The following is a 24,222-nucleotide window of genomic DNA, read 5'->3' as shown; positions in this document are numbered from 1 at the left end:
TTTTACTACGACACGGAGATGCAAACCTGCCCACGCTTTGCACTGCTGCTCTGGGGATGATGCTTCCAGGGTGCATGTCAGGTGGACAAGCGACAGGAGACCAAGGTCATGCTGGATGAGAGGGAAACATTGACTAGGGCCCTTTCTCAGGGCCTCCATCACTTCACACAAGTGGAAGGCAGGGAAAACCTTACAGTGTGCTTCTTGAAGCACGAGTCTCCTCTTCCCCCTACCCCTTTTCCCCCCAGACTCTAGGCCTCAGATCTCCCTCCTCTAAAATGCAGGCTTTCTCTGGTAATGGAAGCCAACAGCAAAATCTGATTTCTCTGCAGAAGTCATCTCTGTGGGAAATGCTGCACCGTGATCTCTTCCACAGAAAGATTCACAAGCTACGTCCACAGTCATTTCCAGCACAGACCTCTTCCACGGAAGCCCTGTATCGCATCCCCTTCTCTTCATAATTCTGCCTGTGGGCAGCCGCTCTGTCCAGTTCAGATTCCAGTTTCTGAATCTTTTCCACGTCACCGGCCCGAAGGGCAGCCAGGCTGGTCAGCTTCTCCACCAGCCCATGGTTCTCTTTGTTCTGGAGGAAAGAAACATCAGATACTTAGGGGTTTATCCAAAATAAACAAGCTATTCCATTAGCTTCTCGCAACTTCTCATTGAAGTGGGAGGTTTTTTTTACACTGACCACGGTTATCACCACAGTGGCCTGTAAGCAACTTCACCAGTGAGAAAAGGGAGGCGGAGCTGCTCAGGCAAATGCTTTCCTGAGTTGGTGGATCTTTTGGTCCAAACCCTGGAGCTCCAGGACAACCCTAGTTCTGTGAGTTGAACTGGGTCCTCTTCATCTCCCCAAATTCACATGTTGAAGTCCTAGTCTCCAGTACCTCAGAATGTCACTGTATTTGGACATTTGGTCTTAAAAGATGTAACTAAGGTAAAACGACGTCATATGGGTGGACCCTGATTCAGTATGACTGGTGTCTTTATGAGAAGAGATTAGAACAGATGTGAGGGGAGGGGAGACGACGTGAAGACACATGGGGAAGAAGGTTATGTGTAAGCCAAGGAAAGACACCTTGGAAGAGATCAAAGATGCCAACACCTTGATCTTACACTTTCAGCTTCCTGCACCGTGAGAAAATAAATATCTGTTGTTTAAGCTGCCCTGCCTGTGCTGGCTTATCCTGGCAGCCCTAGGACATGAGTACCTGGAATGGAGCTCAGGCAGTGTGGGGTCTCCCACAGGCCCTGCTCCCAGCTGGTCAGGGCTGTTTTTCAGGGCTGTTCCCCACCAGCAACATAATATGCAGGACTGCTGCACAACGACACAGGGAGGGGAAACCGTGTCAAAACCTCAAGTTTCTGGTTTGCACATTCACACATTCACCCATTCACCAAGGACTCCTATGATGTAGCTTAGCGCTACATTTAAAGTTTATTGGAGGAGAATCTGATTATTACTTGAGACAGATGCAGGAGTGAGTTTTATAGATCTGGACACATTCCTGGACACAGCCTTCCCACACTGACTGAGGGTGTATGGAGTTTGGGGTGTTTTTTTTTCCTATCAGTAGGAACAGAATGGGGAATCTTCCCAAACTAGGCAGAACTGTAGTCAGACCACATGGACCTTTGGGGAAGTAACAAATGGCAACTCCTCTGGGCCAATGCAGCTCCGAGGGAGCATGCTTGGCATGAAGGTAGCATCTTTGTGCAAATTAGAAAGACACTCATGCCTCAAGGCAGTACAACTTTACACCAAGACACATGGGCCGGCAAGTGAAGTTACACTGGACTTCAGCTCCACCTCCTTTCTTGGGCAAGTGCCCTTGTGCAGTGTGCAACCTACACACTCGTGTGTATCAGCCCTTTACAGTGTACTTCTGCTTCCTAGCTCAGGCAGTCCATAGAAACTGTTTAAACCTCCTATCATGGGCATAAATCTTAACAGTGTTGACAAAAAATTAATTAATCAATAGTCAATCTAAAAAAGAAATAAAGTATTTTATTTGAGTCAACCTGAGGATTATAACCCAGGAGACAGTTTTTCAGAAAACTGGTGACTGTTCCACCTGTTAGAGATCAAAACACCAGTATATAAGCTTTTCAGACAAAGGGCTATACATCAAAGTAAAATACTGATATTTTACACAGTCCAACAAGGCAAGTAGCGAATCACTGTGACCCCTTACAGGCTTTGAGCAGACTCTTATCTCTTAAGGAGCTACCTTGCTAGTTGGTACCTGAAGGAAATTGCTTTCTTTTGTGGGGGTGGGGAGGGGTGTTAAACAGACATTTCTGTGTCTTCTAAGGGGACCCAGTTGTTGTATAGTGCAGATGTGCAATGTCCACTAAAGGGGATAACATTTGGCTCAAATGGCAGAGAAAATTTTATGTTCAATTTTTCTTGTCTTGCTTTAAAATAACTTTATTTCATCAACAGCATAGTTAAGGAACTGGTCTGGGACTAAAATCTGTTAGAAAGCGTAAATATGAAGGATGCATTATGAACACTTACCTGGTCTTCTAGCTTTTTCTGCAAACGCTGAACTCTGTAAGTGAGCTGAATGTTGAGCACGAATCGTCGGATATTCTGAAATCTGCGTCTGGCCAGCCATGCCCTGGCATATTTCTGAAGGATCATAGCCTTGTGTTCCTTCAGCATCTTTAAAAGAAGATTTTGTGAAATGCAAAATGGGTCTCCCCTGTTTTTTCTCATCAACTCTTTCAGTGTTGAGAGATGTAACTACCAGAATACTCCTACAAGGTGAAATACCAACTTTTTGTAATCAACCCACACAATTCTGTTTACCTATTTGTTTTCAGATTTTTAAAAGTTGAACTCTAGTTTACTTACAATGTTGTATTAGTTTCAAGTGTACAGCAAAGTGATTCAGCTATACCTATATATATATTCTTTTTCAGATTTTTTCACTATAGGTTATTACAAGATATAGTTCCCTGTGTATACTCTGTGTGTAGTCTTTGTAGTTTATCTGTTTAATATATAGAAGTGTATATATGTTAATCCCAAAGTCTTAATTTTTCTACTCCCCTCCCACTATCCTTTTGGTAACTAACCCTATGTTTGTTTTCAATGTCTGTGAGTCTATTTCTGTTCTGTAAATAAGTTCATTTGCATCATGTTAAAAGATTCCACATATAAGTGATGGCATATGATGTTTGTCTTTCTCTGATTTACTTCACTTACTATGGTAATTTCAAGCCTCATCCATGTTGCTGCAAATGACATGACTTCACACTTTTTTAATGGCTGAATAACATTCCACTGCGTGTATGTGCCACGTCTTGTTTATTCATTCATCTGTGAATTGACATTTAGGTTGTTTCCAGGTCCTGGCTACTGTAAACAGCACTGCTCTAAACATAGGGGTGGGTGCATCTTTTCGAATTAGAATTGGTTCTAAATATATGCCCAGGAGCGGGATTGCAGGATCATATGGTAACTTTATTTTTAGCTTTTTAAGCAACCTCCATATGTTCTGCATAGTGGCTGCACCGATTTACATTCCCACCAAAAATGTAGGAGTATTCCCTTTTTTCCATAACCTTTCCAGCATTTATTATTTGTAGATTTTTTGATGATGGCCAGTCTGACTGGTGTGAGGTGCTACCTCACTGTACTTCTGATTTGCATTTCTCTAAATAATTAGTGATGCTGAGAATCTTTCCATGTGCCTCTTGGCCATCTGCATGTCTTCTTTGGAGAAATGTCTATTTAGGTCTTCTGCCTATTTTTTGACTGGGTTGTGTTTAGCAGTATAAACTATTTGTATGTTTTGGAAATTCATCCTTTTTTGGTAGCATCACTTGCAGATATTTTCTCCTACCTAGACTTTGGAAACAATAACCAAATCCTAGCTGCAGCAGACACATATGAACAGACATTCATATCCCAGAAAGTCATACCTTTTGATACCTCCTCCTTGCCAGGAATCCTCGGGTGTAGGCCTGGATGGTGATGGTGGCCACACGAATCAGCTGGTACAAGTTGCGGACGAGATACGCTCGACAGTACTTCTGAATGACAATGGCTGCCCACGCTTCTTTTAAGGCAGTGGCAGTAACAGCTTTCCTTGATTAAAAGAATGCAGAGTAAACCTGCTACCAATGTGGCACTGACTTCCACCCCAGAGCAACCAGCTTGCGCAATACTTCTTAACTGAGGCATATTCCAAAGTTCTGCAAATTATGCATTAAACATTGGAATGGTTTACGTTAACGTCTAGTCAAGATCAGTGTTGTTATTTCTTTCCATCCTGATCCGAACATGGATCTGTTCCAGGAACGAGGCACCACAGGGGAACTTTCCCACTCTTCACATTCAGGCCGATCACCTTACCATCACTCACATACCCACAAAGGCTGTAACAACATAACTGTGCTTTGGCATTGCACTTGCCCATTCATCTAGTGATTCATGTGGGAGATCATGCTGGCACCTCCAGATCAGGGGTTGAAAAACTATGGCCTTGGGGCCACAGCTGCACCCTCCCACCTGCTATTATCACATTTTGTTGTAATATAGCTGCACTTATTATTTACATATAGCCCATGACTGATTTCATGCTACAAAGGTAGAGTTTAATAGTTGTGAAAGAAACTGCAAGACCCCCAAAAGCCCAAGTATTTGGCCCTTACAGAAAAACTTTGTCAACTCCTATCTGACGGCCTGGAGGTGAGGAAAAAGTTCTTACCTGCAGAGTTTACTACCTTGTAAAACAGACTTAGAAATGGTCAAGTGAGATAAGAAGGAAAATAAAATTACTACTAAAAGATCTGTAAGGGAGATCTTACTGAACTATCATTCTGCTTGGGAAGAACTGACATGTCAGCCAGGCTCGACAGAAAAGTAGCATTTCTGAAGACAGTAAAGGCTGGAAAAGGCATTTCAGACTAAGGGACAGGTGAAGATATGGAAGCCTAGCAGTGCCTGAAACATTCAGAAAAAGAGAATTTGTCTGGAGTTGCTGGAATATAAGATACATGGAGAAAACTGGTAGTTAGTGAGGTGAGAAAAATAGATGAGGACTGTTTGTTATCAAAATGTGTATTTACTGAACACGTACTATGCGACAGCCACTGTGCAGGGTCCTAGATATGGATGCAGGGGCAACCAGGCAAGGATCATCCCGGTCCTACCAGAGCGTCCATGCTTATGTCTCCATCCCAGCCACGGGGACCCATGAGTACCATGTCAAAGGCTGAGTGCCCTTCCCTGGGAAACAGGGGCCACCGCAAGCATGAGAGGCAGAAGCAGGAGCTCTGAGGCGCTGCTTTAGAAGTCAGGAAGGAGAGGCAGCGGGTAGAGGGCTGTGCTGTAGAGTGAAACCAAATGATGATGAAGGCTCCATGCAGGGCAGGGGTGTGGGAATGAAATAAGCGGGACAGACACAGGAGGCAAATGGAGGAAGCATGAGTTTGGGGAAGACAGTAACTCTGGACTTTCCTGCTCTGGGGACTCCTGCTACTAACTAAAACCAGAGGTTTGAGAGGGAGAGCGAGGCTGACTGTAAGTGTATGTAAGATGGTTGCCTACGGGAGCGTGGGCCAGGAGGTAGGGGCAGGGTGGTGGAACGGCAAGCCCAGTTTGGGGTGTGCTGAGATGAAGGCTGTAGTGTGTCAGTCATGTGGAGGAGCCCAGATACTGCTGGAGGTCAGGCATAAGGCTCAGGATGAGGGAACCTGAGCTACACAGCCTATCTTTAAAAACCTGGCTCTCCTACTACAGTCACAGTAAGGGAAGGAGGGAGGCTGGGCAGACACAGAGATGCACACGATGCTATCCAGGAAGGATGCTCGTCTTGCTGGCCATCCCAGGATGGCCTCTTGGGAGCACTCACAGAGGGGTGGGATGGCTGTGTCCTCTACTTGGGCAGCCCTACCCAGAGGACTCATTGCTTGCGGGCAGAGCCTTGCCACGGTCTCCTCAGGCATGCTCTGCCCCTCTACCTGCAAGTTAGGTTGGTCAGTGGTGTCCTAACTCAGAAGCTTCACTTGGACCCTGATCACCCTTAGGCGTTTTCAGTTCCCAAGGACTAGCAGCTCAGCCTCTCTACCTGGTCTCACCAGGAATTCTGGCTCTCTTCAGCAACACGCTGATCGGGGCTTTCTCTCATCAAGGTCCTGGTTGCCACCTCTGCCATGGGGGGACAGTACGCAGAGTCAGCACCACCTGCCCCCAAGGACACACCTGTCTGCTCTGTCCACAGGGCACAGCCACCTGTAGACCCATACACACATCTGTGCCTGGGTCCTGGGAGAAAAGAGGCCCCACCCCCTGGAGGTGATAGGGAAGAAAGTCGTACAGTTGCTCCAGTTTTCTTGGTTCCACCTCAGAGGGTAAAGAATCTGTCTGCAATGCAGGAGACCCAGGTTTGATCCCTGGGTCTGGCAGATCTGGAGAAGGGAATAGCTATCCACTTTCCAACTGCCTGAAGAATTCCATGGACAGAGGAGCCTGGCAGGCTACAGATCATGGGGTCTCAAAGAGTTGGACATGACGGAGCGACTAACACTCGCTCAATTTTCACTCCTGGTTCCAACATACCTCACAGTTTGCTGACCCCGGAAGTACTGCTGGATGATCAGGGCCGCTCGTCTCTCTCTGAGGAATTTTTTTCTCTGCAGCCAGCCACGGACATGCTTTTGTATCACAATACAACCCTGCCTCAGTTTATCCAACCGGAGTTTTTCTAAATAAGCCACTTGCCCTGCTCTGAAGAAAATTTTGGTTTTACCAAACTGGTACTGATTAGAATCCTGGAAGAGAAAAATGACATAATCAGAACAAACTGTCAGATTTTCTACAGTATTTGGAAAAGATGTTTAGAGATTCAAACACACCACTAATATTATTATTATGACATCTCTGTTCTTTGACATAAAGAGGAAAACTTCTGATTGTGACCTGGAAGTTTACCTTTTACCTTTTTTGTTTAAAGACTCTTTGGGAGAAGAAGTGGACAGGAGGGTGAGGGGTGTGTCTTGGGATGAGGAGGGATGTTTGCATTGTGGGTGATTCTCAACTGGGCTACTGGGAAGCTCCAGCCACTTATAGGTGGTTTTCACAGAAGAGCAGAGGTGCCTGGAAAGGCTTCATTTCTGTCTTCATGTGGCGTCTCTTCACCACTCTTCCAACAACACGAGAGAAGAGTCTTTACATGGACATCACCAGATGGCCAACACCGAAATCAGACTGATATATTCCTTGCAGCCAAAGATGGAGAAGCTCTATACAGTCAGCAAAAACAAGACTAGGAGCTGACTGTGGCTCAGATTATGAACTCCTTATTGCCAGATTCAGACTTAAGTTGAAGAAAATGACGAAAACCACTAGACCATTCAGGTATGACCTAAATTGAATCCCTTATGATTATACACTGGAAGTAAGAAATAGATTTAAGGGCCTAGATCTGATAGACAGAGTGCCTGATGAACTATGGACAGAGGTTCATGACATTGTACAGGACACATGGAGCAAGACCATCCCCAAGAAAAAGAAATGCAAAAAAGCAAAATGGCTGTCTGAGGAGGCCTTACAAATAGCTGTGAAAAGAAGAGATGTGAAAAGCAAAGGAGAAAAGGAAAGATATACCCATTTAAATGCAGAGTTCCAAAGAATAGCAAGGAGAGATAAGAAAGCCTTCCTCAGTGATCAGAGTAAAGAAATAGAGGAAAATTATAGAATGGGAAAGACTAGAGATACCAAGGGAACATTTCATGCAAAGATGGGCTCAATAAAGGACAGAAATGATATGGACCTAACAGAAGCAGAAGATATTAAGAAGAGGTGGCAAGAATACACAGAAGAACTATACAAAAAAGATCTTCATGACCCAGATAATCACAATGGTGTGATCACTCACCTAGAGCCAGACATCCTAGAATGTGAAGTCAAGTGGGCCTTAGGAAGCATCACTACGAACAAAGCTAGTGGAGGTGATGGAATTTCAGTTGAGCTATTTCAAAGCCTCAAAGATGATGCTGTGAAAGTGCTGCACCCAATATGCCAGCAAATTTGGACAACTTGGGAGTGTTTTCCAGTGGCCACGGGACTGGAAAAGGTCAGTTTTCATTCCAATCCCAAAGAAAGGCAATGCCAAACAATGCTCAAACTACTGCACAATTCTACTCATCTCACACGCTAGTAAAGTAATGCTCAAAATTCTCCAAACCAGGCTTCAGCAATATATGAACCGTGAACTTCCAGATATTCAAACTGGTTTTAGTAAAGGCAGAGGAACCAGAGATCAAACTGCCAACATCTGCTGGATCATCGAAAAAGGAAGAGAGTTCCAGAAAAACATCTATTTCTGCTTTATTGACTATGCCAAAGACTTTGACTGTGTGGATCACAATAAACTGTGGAAAATTCTGAGAGAGATGGGCATACCAGACCACCTGACCTGCCTCTTGAGAAACCTGTATGCAGGTCAGGAAGCAACAGTTAGAACTGGACATGGAACAACAGACTGGTTCCAAATCGGAAAAGGAGTATGTCAAGGCTGTATATTGTCACCCTGCTTATTTAACTTATATGCAGAGTACATCATGAGAAATGCTGGGCTGGAGGAAGCACAAGCTGGAATCAAGATTGCTGGGAAAAATATCAATAACCTCAGATATGCAGATGACACCACCCTCATGGCAGAAAGTGAAGAAGAACTAAAAAGCCTCTTGATAAAAGTGAAAGAAGAGAGTGAAAAAGTTGGCTTAAAGCTCAACATTCAGAAAACTAAGATCATGGCATCCGGTCCCATCACTTCATGGCAGATAGATGGGGAAACAGTGGAAACAGTGTCAGACTTTATTTTTGGGGGCTCCAAAATCACTGCAGATGGTGACTGCAGCCATGAAATTAAAAGATACTTTCTCCTTGGAAGGAAAGTTATGACCAACTTTGACTGCATATTAAAAAGCAGAGACATTACTTTGCCAACAAAGATCCATCTAGTCAAGGCTATGGTTTTTCCAGTAGTCACATATAGATGTGAAAGTTGGATTGTAAAGAAAGTTGAGCACCAAAGAATTGATGTTTTTGAAGTGTGGTGTTGGAGAAGACTCTTGAGAGTCCCTTGGATTGCAAGGAGATCCAACCAGTCCATCCTAAAGGAGATCAGTCCTGAGTGTTCATTGGAAGGACGGATGTTGAAGCTGAAACTCCAATACTTTGGCCACCTGATGCGAATAGCTGACTCATTTGAAAAGACCCTGTTGCTGGGAAAGATTGAGGGCGGAAGGAGAAGGCATCACCGACTCAATGGACGTGGGTTTGAGTAAACTTCGGGAGTTGGTGATGGACAGGGAGGCCTGGCGTGTTGCAGTCCATGGGGTCGCAAAGACTCGGACACGATTGAGTGACTGAACTGAACTGAACTGGACACCACTCCTCTCCTGGCTATCAGAGCTACTTCCCCCATTTCTCTTCTGTCAAAACTCATGGCTTCAGCAACATTTTAAATCCACACTGAGAGTCACGACCTGGCTTAATGACTGTCTAGGTGAGTGTGTAACATAAGTTAGGCCCACAGAAGTCACTGGGTTGCAGGAGAGTACAGCAGGACAGGAGGACTTGGTGGGGTAGGGGAGGGACCCTGAAGGTGAGTCCTGCTGTTGGGAGATGAAGCCCCATGAATAAGTCTGCTCTGACCTCCTTAGCACACAGACACTCGGGCACATCTTTTTTCCCAGGCATTCATGACAGTTACGGCCCTGAGACACAGGCAAAGATGAGGCAAGTGCTTGGGAGCCCATGATCCCAGGAAGGAGGACTGACCTGGATGAGCCGGTGTAAGACCACTTTGCACACCTCCTTCTTATCGCTGAATGAAAGCTCCTGCTTGGTCATGAGGATCCCGTAGCGGCTGTAGAACTCAATGTATGTCCACCTGGAAAACCAAGGCAGACCTGAGGAGGCAGGCTGGAGGAAAGCACGTGCTGTCTGTGGACCCCACAGGCTTACTTGCCACGGTTTCGGGAACATGGCCTTGACCTTTGACCCAGAGCTGCTGGGACACCGCCCAAGCCTCACCTGAGCACACTTGTGTGCTCCCTGGATGACTTTTGTTAATGCTCCACTTCAACAACTGTCTCCCCTGCCCCCTCCAGCTCCCTGTCCCAGGAGCCCTGGGGAGGCAGCAGGTGACCCTCACCAGGACAGATGAGGTGGCGGGTGGGGATGGTGGCCTCTGTCTACCATGCTGCCCGTCTATCACCCTCTCTGACCTTCCCACAGCACGGTGGGATATCTTACGGACAGATCTGACCGAACACAAGGCAGTTCCTCCCTCGGTTCTCAGCACGGACCTGAAGTTGGACACTTTTCCCCCCAGATGAGGAACTGAAAACATACCTAGAAGGGTAGCTCTGGGCACTAATGCGAATCGTTTCTAAGACACCACAGGCTCGCAGCTGCTGAACAATTCTTTTGGAGTCAAACCTTAAGGACGATTTGATCACGTATTAAACCATCATAGTTGACAAACAGGCCCACAAACAGTATAGCAGACCTGCCCCAACTGTGAGCTCTTGGGGAACAGGATCTGCCTGTGTGACCCCCAAGCCCAGCAGATACTTGATAAATATGTGTTGGATGTCATTGAGGGTGGCACCTCTGTGGAACAGTTCAGAAGCCACACTGAGGACACAGAAAGGACCAGTTGATTGTTTCTTTTTTTTGGAGTTTCAAATCAGCTTTCTAAAGACTATCAAGTGTGAATTAATAGTCAAAGAATGTATGACATTTGAGAATAGTTCCAATTAAAAGTAAACTATTGAAATTTAGGTTATTAAAATAATAAATATGAAGCAGAATATATATACTTGCATAAATATATAACTTCTTTACCATTCTCCATTATGATGGTATGCCATCACTTGAGCTAAGATGAATATATTCGCTAGGTCTACATCCAAACTGTTGTTCCGTAGATACTATAATTTTGAACCACAACATTTTTAAAATATTTTATGTCTTGATAAAAAACTTTAAATTATTGTAAGAAAACAGTTAATAAATAACAAACATTTAGGAGAAACAGATCATGAAAATCTGCTTCAGTTTTTAGATTCAAATGAATAAATGTTTAAGTGATACACAGTAACTTAATTCCAGTAATTTGACTTTCAAAATATTTACCTCAAACTAACTTTTTAACATCTGTTTTATTCTTCATAGTATGATCAACTAGAGGGCTCCAAAAACCATATGATAATCTTAATAGATGCAGAAAAGGCTTTCAACAAAATTCTACATTCATTTATTATAAAAACTCTCCAGAAAGTGGTATAGAGTGAACCTACTTTCACATAATAAAGGCCCTGTATGATAAACCCACAGTAAACATTATTCTCAATGGGGAAGACTGAAAGCATCTCCTCTGGGAGCAGCTGATTCTGACCAAGATGGCAGGGAGCAGCTTTGTGGGAAATGACAACCAGAGTGAGAGGAACACCCAAGTTCACCCATCCAGCACCTACATGTCGCTACATTCCCTGTTTAAGACACGCCACAGGTGGCCCTCTGGCTTAGGTCTGACCCTCTGAGGACCCCAGACACAGGACAGTGCAGCCCCTAAGGTGCCTCTCAGCTCGAGTCACCTAAGAGACCCTCTGTAACTTCTACTCGTGGGTTCGGGTCTTCCTCTTGGGGCCCCAAAGAACAAGCCTAAGACCTCATGCCAGGTTTGAAGGCAAAACTTGAGACCCCTCTACAGCCTTTCTCCTGTAAACACATACAAATTCTTACCATCAAGGAAAATGTTCTGGCTTTCTCAGTTGCATAAGCTCTAGCTGTAGAATAATTCTTTCAGATCTAGCCCCTTTGCTTAATCCCAGAGATGAGCCGGCTTAGCCAGAGGGGTTGAACTAATACTAGATTAGAGGGCAGACTTGTTTTGAATCATTTAAAAACCCAGAAATAGTAAAGCGCTAGACAATTATAAGCAAATTCTCCAACATCATGACAGAGACGGCTTTCTCGGTGTTTGCCCCCACCCTCCTCTGTTGCAGAACACTTACTCAAAGGGCAGCTTCTCATCGTTTGGCTTAATGCATCGGACATAGTGGGGAGTGGTGGCGTTGAGAGTCTCCATGAGCAAGTACAGAGAGCTGCGGAACTAGGAAACAAGGTCAGGCGGCAAACACTGCCCTGAATATAATGCTTAGATGAAGGTTAAAAGAGAAAAAGGGCCTCTACTGTATGGCACAGGGAACTCTGCTCAATGTTGTGTGGCAGTCTGGCTGGGAGGGGAGTTTGGGGGAGAATGGATACATGTATATGTATGGCTGGGTCCCCTTGCCGTTCATCTGAAACTATCACAACATTGTTAATCAGCTATACTCCAGTACAAAATAGAAAGTTAAAAAGAGAGGTTCAACTCAAGAAGAGGAAAATGAAGTTCATGCATAAACATCCATTATGAAAGGTTTTAGTCTATGACTGGGTTTATCTCAGCATATCCTACTTTTATGGACAGAGCAGTTCTCTGTCCAATACTCCCCAGTAGCCAAGGGCTTAGTGAGTCAGGTTATTGTGAAAACATACAGTTTGCTCAGGTGTGTGTAGCCTTAGAGGTGGAGGCACCATGACAATGAACTACTACTCTTCTTTGCATTCATATTAGGTTTGAAGAAGCCCAGTGCCAGTGCCCATGTCTGTGGGTTCCTAGGTAATGCAATGGTAAAGAATCTGCCTGCCAGTGCAGGAGACATAAGAGACATGGGTTTGATCCCTGGTCTGGAAGATCCCCAGGAGGAGGGCGTGGCAACCCATGCGGGTATTCTTGCCTGGAGAATCTCATGGAGGGAGGAGCCTAGCAGGCTATAGTCCAAAGGGTCACAAAGAATCAGATACGACTGAGTACAGCACAGTGTCCAGGCCCATAATGGTCTCACCCAGCCCTGATCCCTGCCCTCAGCCTGGCTGGGCCCTCAGCCACTCTCTGGGTACCTTGCTCCCCACGGTGCTCCGGAAATGCTTGTTGTTTGGCTTGATGACTGGCTTTGCAGATTTCACTGTGATCGCTGACCCAAACAGGGAAGAAGGTACCGGATTTTCTTGAAAAAAGTTGGCACAGAGATGAAACTAGGAAGAACAGAGAGGGTTTTAATGTCAAAAGTGTTTGCCCACAGTCCTTAGCTGGTATAATCGAGGAAAAGGTCAACATAATCCCAACCTGTCTAAACTAGTGGTGGGTAAAATAACAATCCTGGCCAAATCTCAGTTCCCCAAGGGGGTCGCCCTCACTGGGGATAACTGACGGTTTTTTTCCCAGGAATGAGAGCAGGAAGCAAACCATGTGAATGTCTGTATGTGGGTATCACTCCAAGAGTCAGAAAATGAGATAACCCTCCTCCTTCTGTGCCTTGGCGCATGTTGCCTCTGCACTCGGAATCTCTCCCCTCCTGAACTCACATTCTCAGCCCTACAGATTTAACTGTTGTTCAGTCACTAAGTTGTGCTGGACTCTTTGTGACCACATGGACTGCAGCCTGCCAGGTTCCTCTGTCTTCCACCGTCTCCTAGAATTTCCTCAAATTCATGTCCATTGAGTTGGTAATGCTATCTAAACCCTACCCATTTTTTAAGGTTCTATTATAATATTTCCCAGCCCCACTCCCTTCAGAATACCTTTCCTGGTGTCCCAGCATGTATTAATTCCAACTTCCTCTGAGTTATCTTAATCTTTAATCTGTACCTTTTTTTAAGACACTACTTTCTACTCCGCATCACTTTTTCCTTTAAATGCCTTATCTCTTGGAGAAGACCTTATGTTTTCTTCTTTTAAATGAGACACTGAGAATCTCCTCTGGGGGAGAATTCTTGCCTGATGTATCCTGTAGCCCCCATGGAACAAGTGAATCTGAAATTCCCAGGCCTCTGATAGCTTGTGGGTTTAGTGGCGAGACCCATCTGTGCTTCATGGCAATCTGAATCCCTCTTGAGGAATTCAACATGCTGGACACCAAGCTGTCCTGGGGTGAGTAAACAATCAGTGAATTACGTCAACTAATTTGGTGCACAAAATACAGACTATTTCTACACTGAATTCTCTATCATAAATCAATTTTAATAACTGAAGTTTCCATGGCCTGTGATTTATTTATGACCATTAGGGGAAGTGCTCAGGCTTATTCGGGAAATTGTCAAAACACCTGAGCATTAACAAAGGACAAGAGACCTTCAAAAACAAGGAAAATAAGTATGATAATCAAATCTTCACAAAATATGAAGGACTGTGTATGAAACATCCTTATTCTCAAACTTTAAGAATTTGAGTTCTTAAAATTCTTAAATTGAGAAAAATGTTTAAGGAGGAAAAGAAAAAGCCAGAAGTCACTCTTACGGTGACACTTCAGCACGTGGTACCACGGATTCAAGGAGCTCACGTTCTCAGAGCAGCGCTCTGCCTTGCTTTGGTTTCCTGAGCACTTACTTAGCACTGACTTCCATGAATTGCTCTCATCTTGGAGGTATGTTGCTCCCTGTCGCTCCCTGAGCTCCTTGAGGTCAGGAACCCTATCTGTCTGGTTCACTGCTGTTTCCCCAGAGTTTAGGACAGTGCTTGGTGTATGGTATGTGCTGTATAAATGTCGGAGTGAAGGTATAAAGTGTGAATGACTTTTTAAATGATCATCTTCGCTGTCCTTCCTCTCTGTCTTTGGCACATTTGATTTTTGATTTTGCATGTAGTGAAAATTTGAATGCTCTCAGAAGCTAGAAACATATTTTAGTGCCAATTCTAAAATGGTCATTTTTTGTTTGTATATGAAACCACCTCGAGTGGCATCTAGATTTCTGATGAAAAAGGATGATACAGTTGGGATTAAGTATCTTGGACTAGTACTGGCTCTTCTGAAGCATCTGGCCAGCTTGCTATCCTGTGAAAGTTTTTTGTTTTCTGGGTAGACATTCTTATACAGTATTGTCTTTAAAATTAGATTGTCTCTTCTATATTGAAAGCATTTTTATATTTTCTAATTTAATTAGTATTTTCTAATAGATAGTGTGCAATAAAGCTGAAGAAGGATGTATGGTTTTTGCAAATACTTTAAGTGTAGATAAAATTTTAGATTTGTAAAATTAATATATTGTACTGGCACAAAATAGTTTTAAATTATATTTTAAAAAGCTCTCTAAAAATAAAAATAAAATAAAATACTCATCACTATACTAATGAGGATGACTTTTTGTATGTAGAAGCTACAATTTGTTGTTACAAGACAGATAACACCCACATGTTTCTTTCTCTTGATACACATCTAGGTCCATGTCAAGTACACAGTGAATAACATTAACTACCCTTTAGGACTTTACAAACCTTGCTTGCTCTCAGGATTTCAACCAGCATGTCATAGACGGTATCTCTGTTCTTCTCAAGGAAACCTTCACATTTATACTCTACCTATGCAAACAAAGGAGTTATTTCCAAAGAGGCAAAAGCTTACAGCATCTAAGTACCACAAGTTTCTTTTTTTTTTTTTAAAGAAAGATTAATGAAGGGGCTATAAAAGCATGTTTTAAAAAGAGATTCAGTTTCTGTTTGTCTCAGCAACCTTATTATATTATAGAAAGCTTGGAAAGCTGGGGCTGTGTCACCTGATGGAAAGCACCATGCTCTCCCACTGCCTGGATTTCTCACTGGCCACTCTACAGTCACCTACACTCACCCAGTTAGTTCCCACTGGCCACAGGTGACTGACTGTTCCCTGTTATATGTGCAATTAATACAAGAAGACCTCACATAGGGTTCTCTTTGCCTTTGAAGTCACCAGGAGGAGGAGAAAAGCTCAGTGGTATCCTTTGAGTTCAAACAGAAATGTCTTCCTGAATCATCATTAATGTGGTAGAAAGAAAAGAAAAACTGACCAGCTGACCACACAGCTTTCCAAGGCACAAAACCCTTAGAGTCAGATTTGCAGTGGGTTAGAGTTTGGTTTAGAAAAACCCTCCATGAAGCCCTTTCTGATTCATAAGGCTTCTTGAATCCCTAACAACAACGTAGCCAGAATGGCTCCTTAAATATTCAAATCTCTAGTTAGTGACAAAGCTACAGTCATCAAACCAGTATGGTACTGGCATAAAGACAGACACATAAATCAGTATAACAGAGTAGAGGGCCCAGAAATGAACCCACACTTTTATCGTCAGTTAATCTATGACAAAGGAGGCAAGAACATACAGTGGGGAAAAGACAGCCTCTTCAATAAGTGATGTTGGGGAAACTGGACAACTACATGTAAAAGAATCAAACTGGACTACTCCCACATCATGCACAAAAATAAATTCAAAATGGATTAAAATTTAAATGTAAGACCTGAAAACATAAAACTTGTAAAAGAGAACACAGGTAGCATGCTCTTTGACACTGGTCTTATTAATACTTTGGAGGCTATGTTTCCTCAGACCAGGGAAACAAAAGCAAAAATAAGTCGGGCTACACCAAACTAAGAAGTTTTTACACAGCAAAGGAAACTATCAACAAAACAAAAAGGCCACCTACTGAATGGAGAAGTTATTTGCAAATGATATCTGATAAGGGATTAATATCCAAAATATAAGAACTTATACAACTCAACTACAAAAAAAGAATCCTATTTCAAAATAGGCAGAGAATCTGAATAGATATTTTTCCAAAAAAAGACAAACAGATGGTCACCAGGCACATGAAAAAATACTCAGTGCTGCTAATCACTGGAGAAATGCAAATCAAAGCCACAGTGAGGTAAACCTCACACCTCAGAATAGCTATCATTGAAAAGACAACAAATAACAAGTGTTGGTAAGGATGTGGGGAAAAGAGAACACTCGTGTACTGTCAGTGGGAATGTAGACTGGTGTAGCCACTATGGAAAAGAGTATGGAGTTTACTCAAAAAATTAAAAATAGAATTACCATTTGATCCAGCAATTCCACTCCCAGGTAGGGGTGTGTGTGTGTGTGTGTGTGTGTGTGTGTCAAGAAAACCAAAACACTAATTCAAAAAGATATTTGCACCCCTGTTGTGTGTGTGTGTGTGTGTGTGTCAAGAAAACCAAAACACTAATTCAAAAAGATATTTGCACCCCTGTTGTGTGTGTGTGTGTGTGTGTGTCAAGAAAACCAAAACACTAATTCAAAAAGATATTTGCACCCCTGTTGTGTGTGTGTGTGTGTGTGTCAAGAAAACCAAAACACTAATTCAAAAAGATATTTGCACCCCTGTTGTGTGTGTGTGTGTGTATGTGTGTGTGTCAAGAAAACCAAAACACTCATTCAAAAAGATATTTGCACCCCTGTTGTTTATTGCAGCACTATTTACAACAGTCAAATTTCTTGACTGTTATTTTAAAATGTGATATTCTTCATAAATAAAATAACATTTAAAAAATTGTGAACAAACAGGCTCTTGGGGTGCTGGAATGTGGAGGCAGACAGGGTGTTCAGGGGCCACTGACAAGGACTCTGCTTTGCCCCACGGGTAGGAAAGTATCCTTACTGGTACACAGTTTGGGTCAGGAACCAGGAACGCTGGCTGTCTGTAAATACACCTGTGTGAATTAAGCACGAGGACTGTTGTGTAAGTTCTTCCAGGCTGGTGTGTGAGCCACTAGATAAACAAGCAAAGGTGTAATAAAAAGAGAGCTTTCCCAGGAGACTGTCTGCAGGGACAGCGTCACAGGCAGCTGAGTGTCTCTGTCGGGGCTCTGAGGACCACGGTAAAGTGTGCTGACTTACTGTATCTAAGCACAGTTGCCTTGTTCTGAAGACAATTTTATTTTCCTGGCTAATTAAATTGAGAACGTAAGCTAACACTATGGCATATGTGGTTTCTTCCTTCCAATCCACAGTCCACACAAAATGCAGCATTGTTAGCTCTCTTAAGAGGATCCTCTTGGAAGTACCAAATGACAAGAATTAAATGTACAGAAACCATGTACTATAGACAGAGTCTCTTGAAGTAAATCCCCTATATGTGCTTTACAGGAAATCTGATACCTTTTTTTTTTTCACTTGGGATCACAATTGAAATTATAAAGGACAACTAGAAAATATAACTTAATACATCAACACTCATTTCACGTGCATCTCTTCAGGAGCCTATGTGAAAAACTAAAGCACTGAAAGGCCCTAAAAGCACTAAAGGCGATCGTGTTTAACAGTGCTCCTCTCGCCCACACGGGTTATTAGGGCTGAGCAGCTGGCTGTCCCCTCCGCTGCCCCTGTGGGCACCCAGGCACGACCAGCAGACTGACCCACAGCATCAGCGGCTAAAGCCCAGGCTGTCCCCACGATCCCAAGGTGCTGGCCAGGCTACAGGAGTAACACCAACTGGGTAATAAAGCAGAGAGCAGGAGTTTCCTTGTGGAAGGAAAGTAAGATGAGAAAGCAGGTTTAGGGAAGGTGGCTACGGTGTTTGTCTTCTTATCCTTCCATTTTCTAAGCTTTCTGTAATTTTTTAAAATAATTTTTGAAATTAAAGTAACATTTTTCCATAAGAAATTGGAGACATACAAGGAAAACAAAGATCACCTAGAAAACCCATCATCTTGAGTCAATCTATGTTACCAAAGTAATAAACAAATTATGACAATAAAAAAGCAAAGGGTCAAAAAAAGACATAGCTTTCAGTGTAGCAAACAACTACTCTGTCTTTTTTAAAATTTTAATTTATTTTGGCTGTGCTGAGTCTTAGTTGTGGCACACAAACTCTTATTTGTGGCATGTGAGAGCTAGTTCCCTGACCAGGGACTGAACCCAGGCCCCTGCATTGGGAGCATGGAGTTTTAGCCACTGGACCACCTGGGAGGTCCCTATCCAGTCTTGATTATAACAATTTCATAGAAAAAATAAACTCATAAACGGTTAATGAACTTACAATAAGCCCCAAAACAGAAATGAGGTCCACTGGCAATACGTTCATCTTTAAAAAATATAATCGAAACTCATGTATTATGTGATAAAGCCAAATTGAGAACCGTCACTCACACACACACTCACACACACACACACACACGCTTGCATACACACAAGTATTCCTCATCACAGCTACACGCTAACTGTGACAATTCTGACCGGGAAAGCCCCTGGCTTGCCTGCTCATCCCAGGGGACAGCTAGGCAGCCGCGGGCAGACAGCTCTGCTCCAGACTCTCACTGTACCTTATCTGCAAAGTGCTGGATGATAAAGGAGGTGTTTGACATTCTGGGTTTTTCAAACAAAGAGTTTTTGTTGACAAAATTATTATACAGCTTTTGAAGCCAGTTTTCATCAGTCCCATGCGGTAACTGGAAGAGAAAAGCAAACCAAACAGCAAGTAAGACAACTAGAGACAAAAGATTAACCAAGGGGAGGAAAAGTGCTGATTCTAAGAAACAAAGATGAGCTGCACTTCCAAGTGGACTGCTCGACGTGGGAGGCTCCTTTTTCAACAGCAATAGAGGCATGAGTCTATCTTTGATCTTATTCTTTAGAGTGATATTTCAATAGACATTTTATCAATGCTCTTTTAGAAGAACAAGACGTTATCAATGAAAAGGAAACAGTAATATAATGATATAAGGATGAAGGATTTTATTTCTGCAAAACTGGCAGTATTTTAATATTTTTTCCAACAGTAGTCTAAAGATTCAGGAAAAAGTAGCATAAATTCCATTAGGTGAAAACAATTTTTATTCTTGGTTGAATGGAGAAAGGTTGGCACCCAAATGTAGTCCTTCCCATCTCCTGCCTCAGGAAGAGTTTTTCTTTTGTTTCACTGCCTAGTTAATACTTCCCTCCTTGAACTAGGTCTTAACTATTTACACTAAGCTAGTTGCTGGTGATTTTGAAGCTATCCTCAGCTATAGCCTGAACTCTGTGAATCTAATACTCCATAGTGTTCAAATGACACCTGCAAACTTCTTTGTGACACTGGTCACCTGGGGACTATCTCTGTAGTGTTAGTCATTCAGTTGAATCCGACTCTGCGATGTTAAGGACTGTAGTCCACCAGGCTCCTCTGTCCATGGGATTCTCCAGGCAAGAATATTGGAGTGGGCAGCCATTTTCTCCTCCAGGGGATCTTCCCAACCCAGGGATGTAAGACAGGTCTGTGTTGCAGGCAGATTCTTTATCATATGAGTCACCAGGGGAGCTCTGTAGATTTGGTACAAATATTCCTAGAGCCCACACTGGCCTCTGCACCCTGCCCCCAGTAGATCATTCCAGAATGTTTGGCCTTGGTGCCTGCCTTTTAATCTTACATCACTGCAGGGACTAAAACATAGGTGGCATCAGAAAGGATGGTTTGTGAGAAGAACCATGGAACTGAGAATTATAGGGAGAAAATACCAATACGTCTTCAACATTATAATCATGGACAAGTGAAGTCGCTCAGTTGTGTCCGACTCTTTGAGACCCGATGAACTGTAGCCCACCACGCTTCTCCATCCATGGGATTTTCCAGGCAAGAGTACTGGAGTGGGTTGCCATTTCCTTCTCCAGAGGATCTTCCCGATCCAGGGATTGAACCCAGGTCTCCCGCATTGTAAGCAAGACACTTTACCATCTGAGCATGGAAGGGGGTGATAAATCTTCGGGAAAAAAAAATAAGATGTGTGTGTTTAAACATTAAAATATCAATTTCAAACCCAAAAGACCAAATACTGTCCTAGGGATTATTTTTTCCTATGGCCCCATGAAGGCCACTGCTAGGCTGACTCACTATAAAGTTGTTCCTCCCAGAGAGTAATAACAATAGGAAAATTCCTAGAGTCTCTTTTCTCAATTGTATGATGTTGATTTTTCAGCTGCACCTCCCAGTGGGTGACTCATGGAATCAGGAAGTAAGACAAAACTCAATTCCTGTTAGTCATTAACAACTGGAGTGTGGTCACTTGCTGTTTCCATGTCTACTCTATATACACACCCAGAGTCAGCTTCAAAGGGCTCCTCCCTGCTAGGCATGACCTAAGAGGTCATGCATGTTACCCATGGGTGGGCTATACATGCTGAAGGTGGGAGGTTTACTCAGCCTCTTGGGGTTCCTGCTATGGACTGCTGTCCCAGAATTAACAGCAAATCAACTGGTAATTGACCAATCAGGAATTTACATGTAGATTTTTAAAAATTCTATTTGGAAATAGGCTCATCTATTATTGCTCTGAAATTAAAGAAAATTATTTTTAAAAGTTACCAAGCATTCTTCATCCAGTAACTCCAAAATGCCCATTTTTGCTTCAATCAGGTCAATGACTGGTTGGTTGTCATAAAAGTCTATCAGAGTCCAAGGAATGTCTTCCTTCATATACTCTTCTTGTTCAAGTTTAAAGACATGCTGGAAATCCAGAAGTTAATATAGAAAGTAAGAGAGAGTATCAGAGTGTGCTTCTGAAGAACAGGACATAGACATTTGGAAAATGTAGGCACATGACTTGATCTGTAATGTTTATGGAAGCCTCCGAGGTGCATGTCACTCCCCTTACCCACAATCAGTGCTGCTGAGGTCCTAACATGGGTCTAGTTGTCATCTTACTGCCCAGGCTGAGTGGGTCCCCACATCCTGGGGTGTAAACTCTGGGCCAGCCTGCCACCCTTGGCAGTCAAGGTGGTCCTGGAACCTCTCCCTGCTCAGCCACTGCTGCTGTCAAACATGGAGCCAGTCTCTTTGACTGGGTTAAGAGAAAGCCCACCCAAGAGGGCTGGCTGTGGGGCCAGTGTGAGAGGCTAACAACTTGAAGAGCTTTGTGCATTACTTGTTTGAACAACAGGGGTACAGGGAAGGCTTTCCAGAGGGCTGGCTGGCTCAGGGTCATCCTGGCTGCAGGTGGCAGAAGGGGGAGGGGCTGCAAGGAGAAAGGCTCCCATGGGAGAATCCCACTGGGAACTGCAGGAAGCCCAACAGGTGGCTGGGAACCAGACAGTGCCCACACAAGCAGAGAGAGAGAGACAGAGAGAAAGAGCGCACAATGGTAATGGCTGGAGTGATAGATGGGGCTGCTGAGGACGGCAGAGGGGAAATCATGCCAGACCAGATTTGTAGTGAACCCCCAGAGAATCTCAGTCCTGTGGCCTTTTCCTGGGGGAGAGAGGACCCATGGAGTTCATGACAAGACTTAGGTTCTGTAAAGGTAACTTGGTTTGGAGGTGGGAATGGCTTTGAAGAGACCAGAACTGGAGGGGAGGGTCCAGACAGGACTCAGCCCAGGGTTCTGCAGAGGCTGGATGCTGTGCAAGGAAGGGGAGTAACAGCAAAGAGGCTAGGTGAACACAAGGCTCAGGACACCGGGTCAGGGGTGGTGCTTTAACCACAGAAGGGAGCACAGACGGCATGGAGGCCAAGAGAGGAAGGTGGCAGGGTCATTTTGTCATGGCTTAGCTCCCAGAGGCTACTCAGATGCAGGGGTCCAGCAGAAGGCAGATCAATGGGACAGGAGCCAGGAGAGAACTCACTAGGGCTTATACTTATATTTTAAGTCATTACCCCTCCCAGGAGGATCTGCATATTGATAGATGTCTCTAACAACATCAAAGGGGGAAAAATAAGGAGGATTTAGTGGAAGAGGAGGAAAGGCAGAATAAAAAAAGAAAAGAATGGAATTTCAGCTTCTGATGTGCTATTTTCAGAGTGTCTCACACATGTATCATTCTAAGGTTGTGGTGAATGTGTGTGTTGGGAAGCAAGGTGGCCCCGGAGTCCGGAGAGGGGCAGGATCCACATGTACTATTTGACTTCAGGTGAGTTATGCTGCACATCCACTTGGAATAAATCTTAGTTTCAGTTTTAAATGCTAAACTTCCAGGGAATCCATGAGAATGGTAACAGAGTACAAAAGTGGGGTGAAATTTAATGCTTATACACGGATTAACTCTGGAGCAAGGAATAAGAAAGCAAAGAAGCATTTACTGAATGTGATTCAATATTAAGTGTTCTCCTCACAAGAATACTAGGAAAATACATCTGACCCATTTTCAAAAATGAGAAAACTGAGGCTCAGAGAACCCAAGCCCCCAGGGGAAGGAGGTGGTAGATCTGAGACTCAAATCCACTTCAGTTTCAGCAAAAGCTCATGCTGTCTATGATGTCACACTATCTTTTCCTCATGAGTTGTGTGGGAGAAGCTGAATTTCAAAAGACAGGCAGGAGCTCTCCAGGTGAAGAGGAAGGGATGGGAAAGGACAGGGGCAGGTGGGTTGTGGCAGAGAGTAGGTGCAGATACCGAGGCTCACAAGGACTGGAGCCTGCAGGAAACTAAGTGACTTGGTCTGGCTGGAAGGGGTCTGTATCCAGGAATGGCAGGTGATGAACTGAAACAAACGTTGGCAGGTGCCTCCACAAAAATGAAATCGGGCGGGAAGGTGCAGTTTCAAGGAACAGCCACAAGATGGTGCAGTGAGCCAGCATGTGACTCTATTAATGCTGGCGAGATTTGAAGAGGCAAAGAGCCAAACTCGGCCTCTCTCCCTTTTCAGACAGACAGACAGACACAGCTGAGAGCTAGTTTCAAGAAGGCAAAAAAGTCACCTACCAGGTTAAACTGCTGTTGCAGCTTTTCATTAGCATAATTGATGCAAAACTGTTCAAAGCTGTTCACATCAAAGGTTTCAAAACTGAAATACAGTTTAAACTAGTTAAGACATAACTTGAAGGACATACACATTTGTTTATAGGTTAGTATTTTTCACAACTTTCACAACTTTAACAGTTTTTTATGTTTTCTGTGAGTTTTAAACATGCCTCAATTCTTGTTTTAACCATCCTAGCAGTCAGCTGATAAGTCATGTTTTTCCAGGCGGCCCCAGGAAGGAATCTGGTGTGTACAAAACACCTACTTGAGGCAGGCACTAAAGTAGGTGTGTGCACAATATGGCATATCACACAATCTGTACAACAACACTGACATCAGCCTCATTATCCTCAGTTCATAGATGAGGAAACAAGACTGAGAAGTTCAAAAATTTGTCTGGGTCACACAGTCAGTGTCAGAGTTAGCTATGAGTCCACCTGACTGTAACACTTCTGGCCCCAGTGAAAAAAGCAACGTTGTCTCCTGTGCCCCCACCCGTTGCTGAAGGCAGAGGCAGCACAGTTTTGCCTCCCCGAGGGGCGCTTTCATAGTCCTCACAGGAAAAGAGCAAGGTCACAGCCCAGCAGACCCCTTCAGGCCCAAGGAAGACACGGCCCCACCTCCATCTTCAGACTTTCAATGGCTGCCTCTGGAGTTGCAGACCCA

The 24,222-nt window shown here is 43.7% G+C and overlaps 1 protein-coding gene across 1 annotated transcript in view; it reads right to left on the bottom strand.

The window, feature by feature from the left end:
- The window catches only part of MYO5C (myosin VC), a 116,538-nt gene that overhangs the window by 47,017 nt on the left and 45,299 nt on the right, over positions 1-24,222 (bottom strand). The window contains exons 11-22 of the mRNA XM_052646544.1: positions 23,518-23,599; positions 21,186-21,326; positions 19,171-19,296; positions 15,351-15,434; positions 12,980-13,114; positions 12,049-12,146; positions 10,382-10,468; positions 9,806-9,917; positions 6,578-6,789; positions 3,937-4,102; positions 2,525-2,671; positions 419-583 (exon numbers count right to left, since the gene is read on the bottom strand). Coding sequence (XP_052502504.1) covers positions 419-583; positions 2,525-2,671; positions 3,937-4,102; positions 6,578-6,789; positions 9,806-9,917; positions 10,382-10,468; positions 12,049-12,146; positions 12,980-13,114; positions 15,351-15,434; positions 19,171-19,296; positions 21,186-21,326; positions 23,518-23,599 — 1,555 coding nt within the window. The remainder of the gene's footprint in view (positions 1-418; positions 584-2,524; positions 2,672-3,936; positions 4,103-6,577; positions 6,790-9,805; positions 9,918-10,381; positions 10,469-12,048; positions 12,147-12,979; positions 13,115-15,350; positions 15,435-19,170; positions 19,297-21,185; positions 21,327-23,517; positions 23,600-24,222) is intronic.

This window comes from Budorcas taxicolor, chromosome 10 (assembly GCF_023091745.1).
Source record: "Budorcas taxicolor isolate Tak-1 chromosome 10, Takin1.1, whole genome shotgun sequence".
Taxonomy (NCBI): Eukaryota; Metazoa; Chordata; class Mammalia; order Artiodactyla; family Bovidae; genus Budorcas; species Budorcas taxicolor.
The sequence above is the reverse complement of the archived record's forward strand: the minus strand, read 5'-3'. Positions and strand labels throughout refer to the sequence as shown.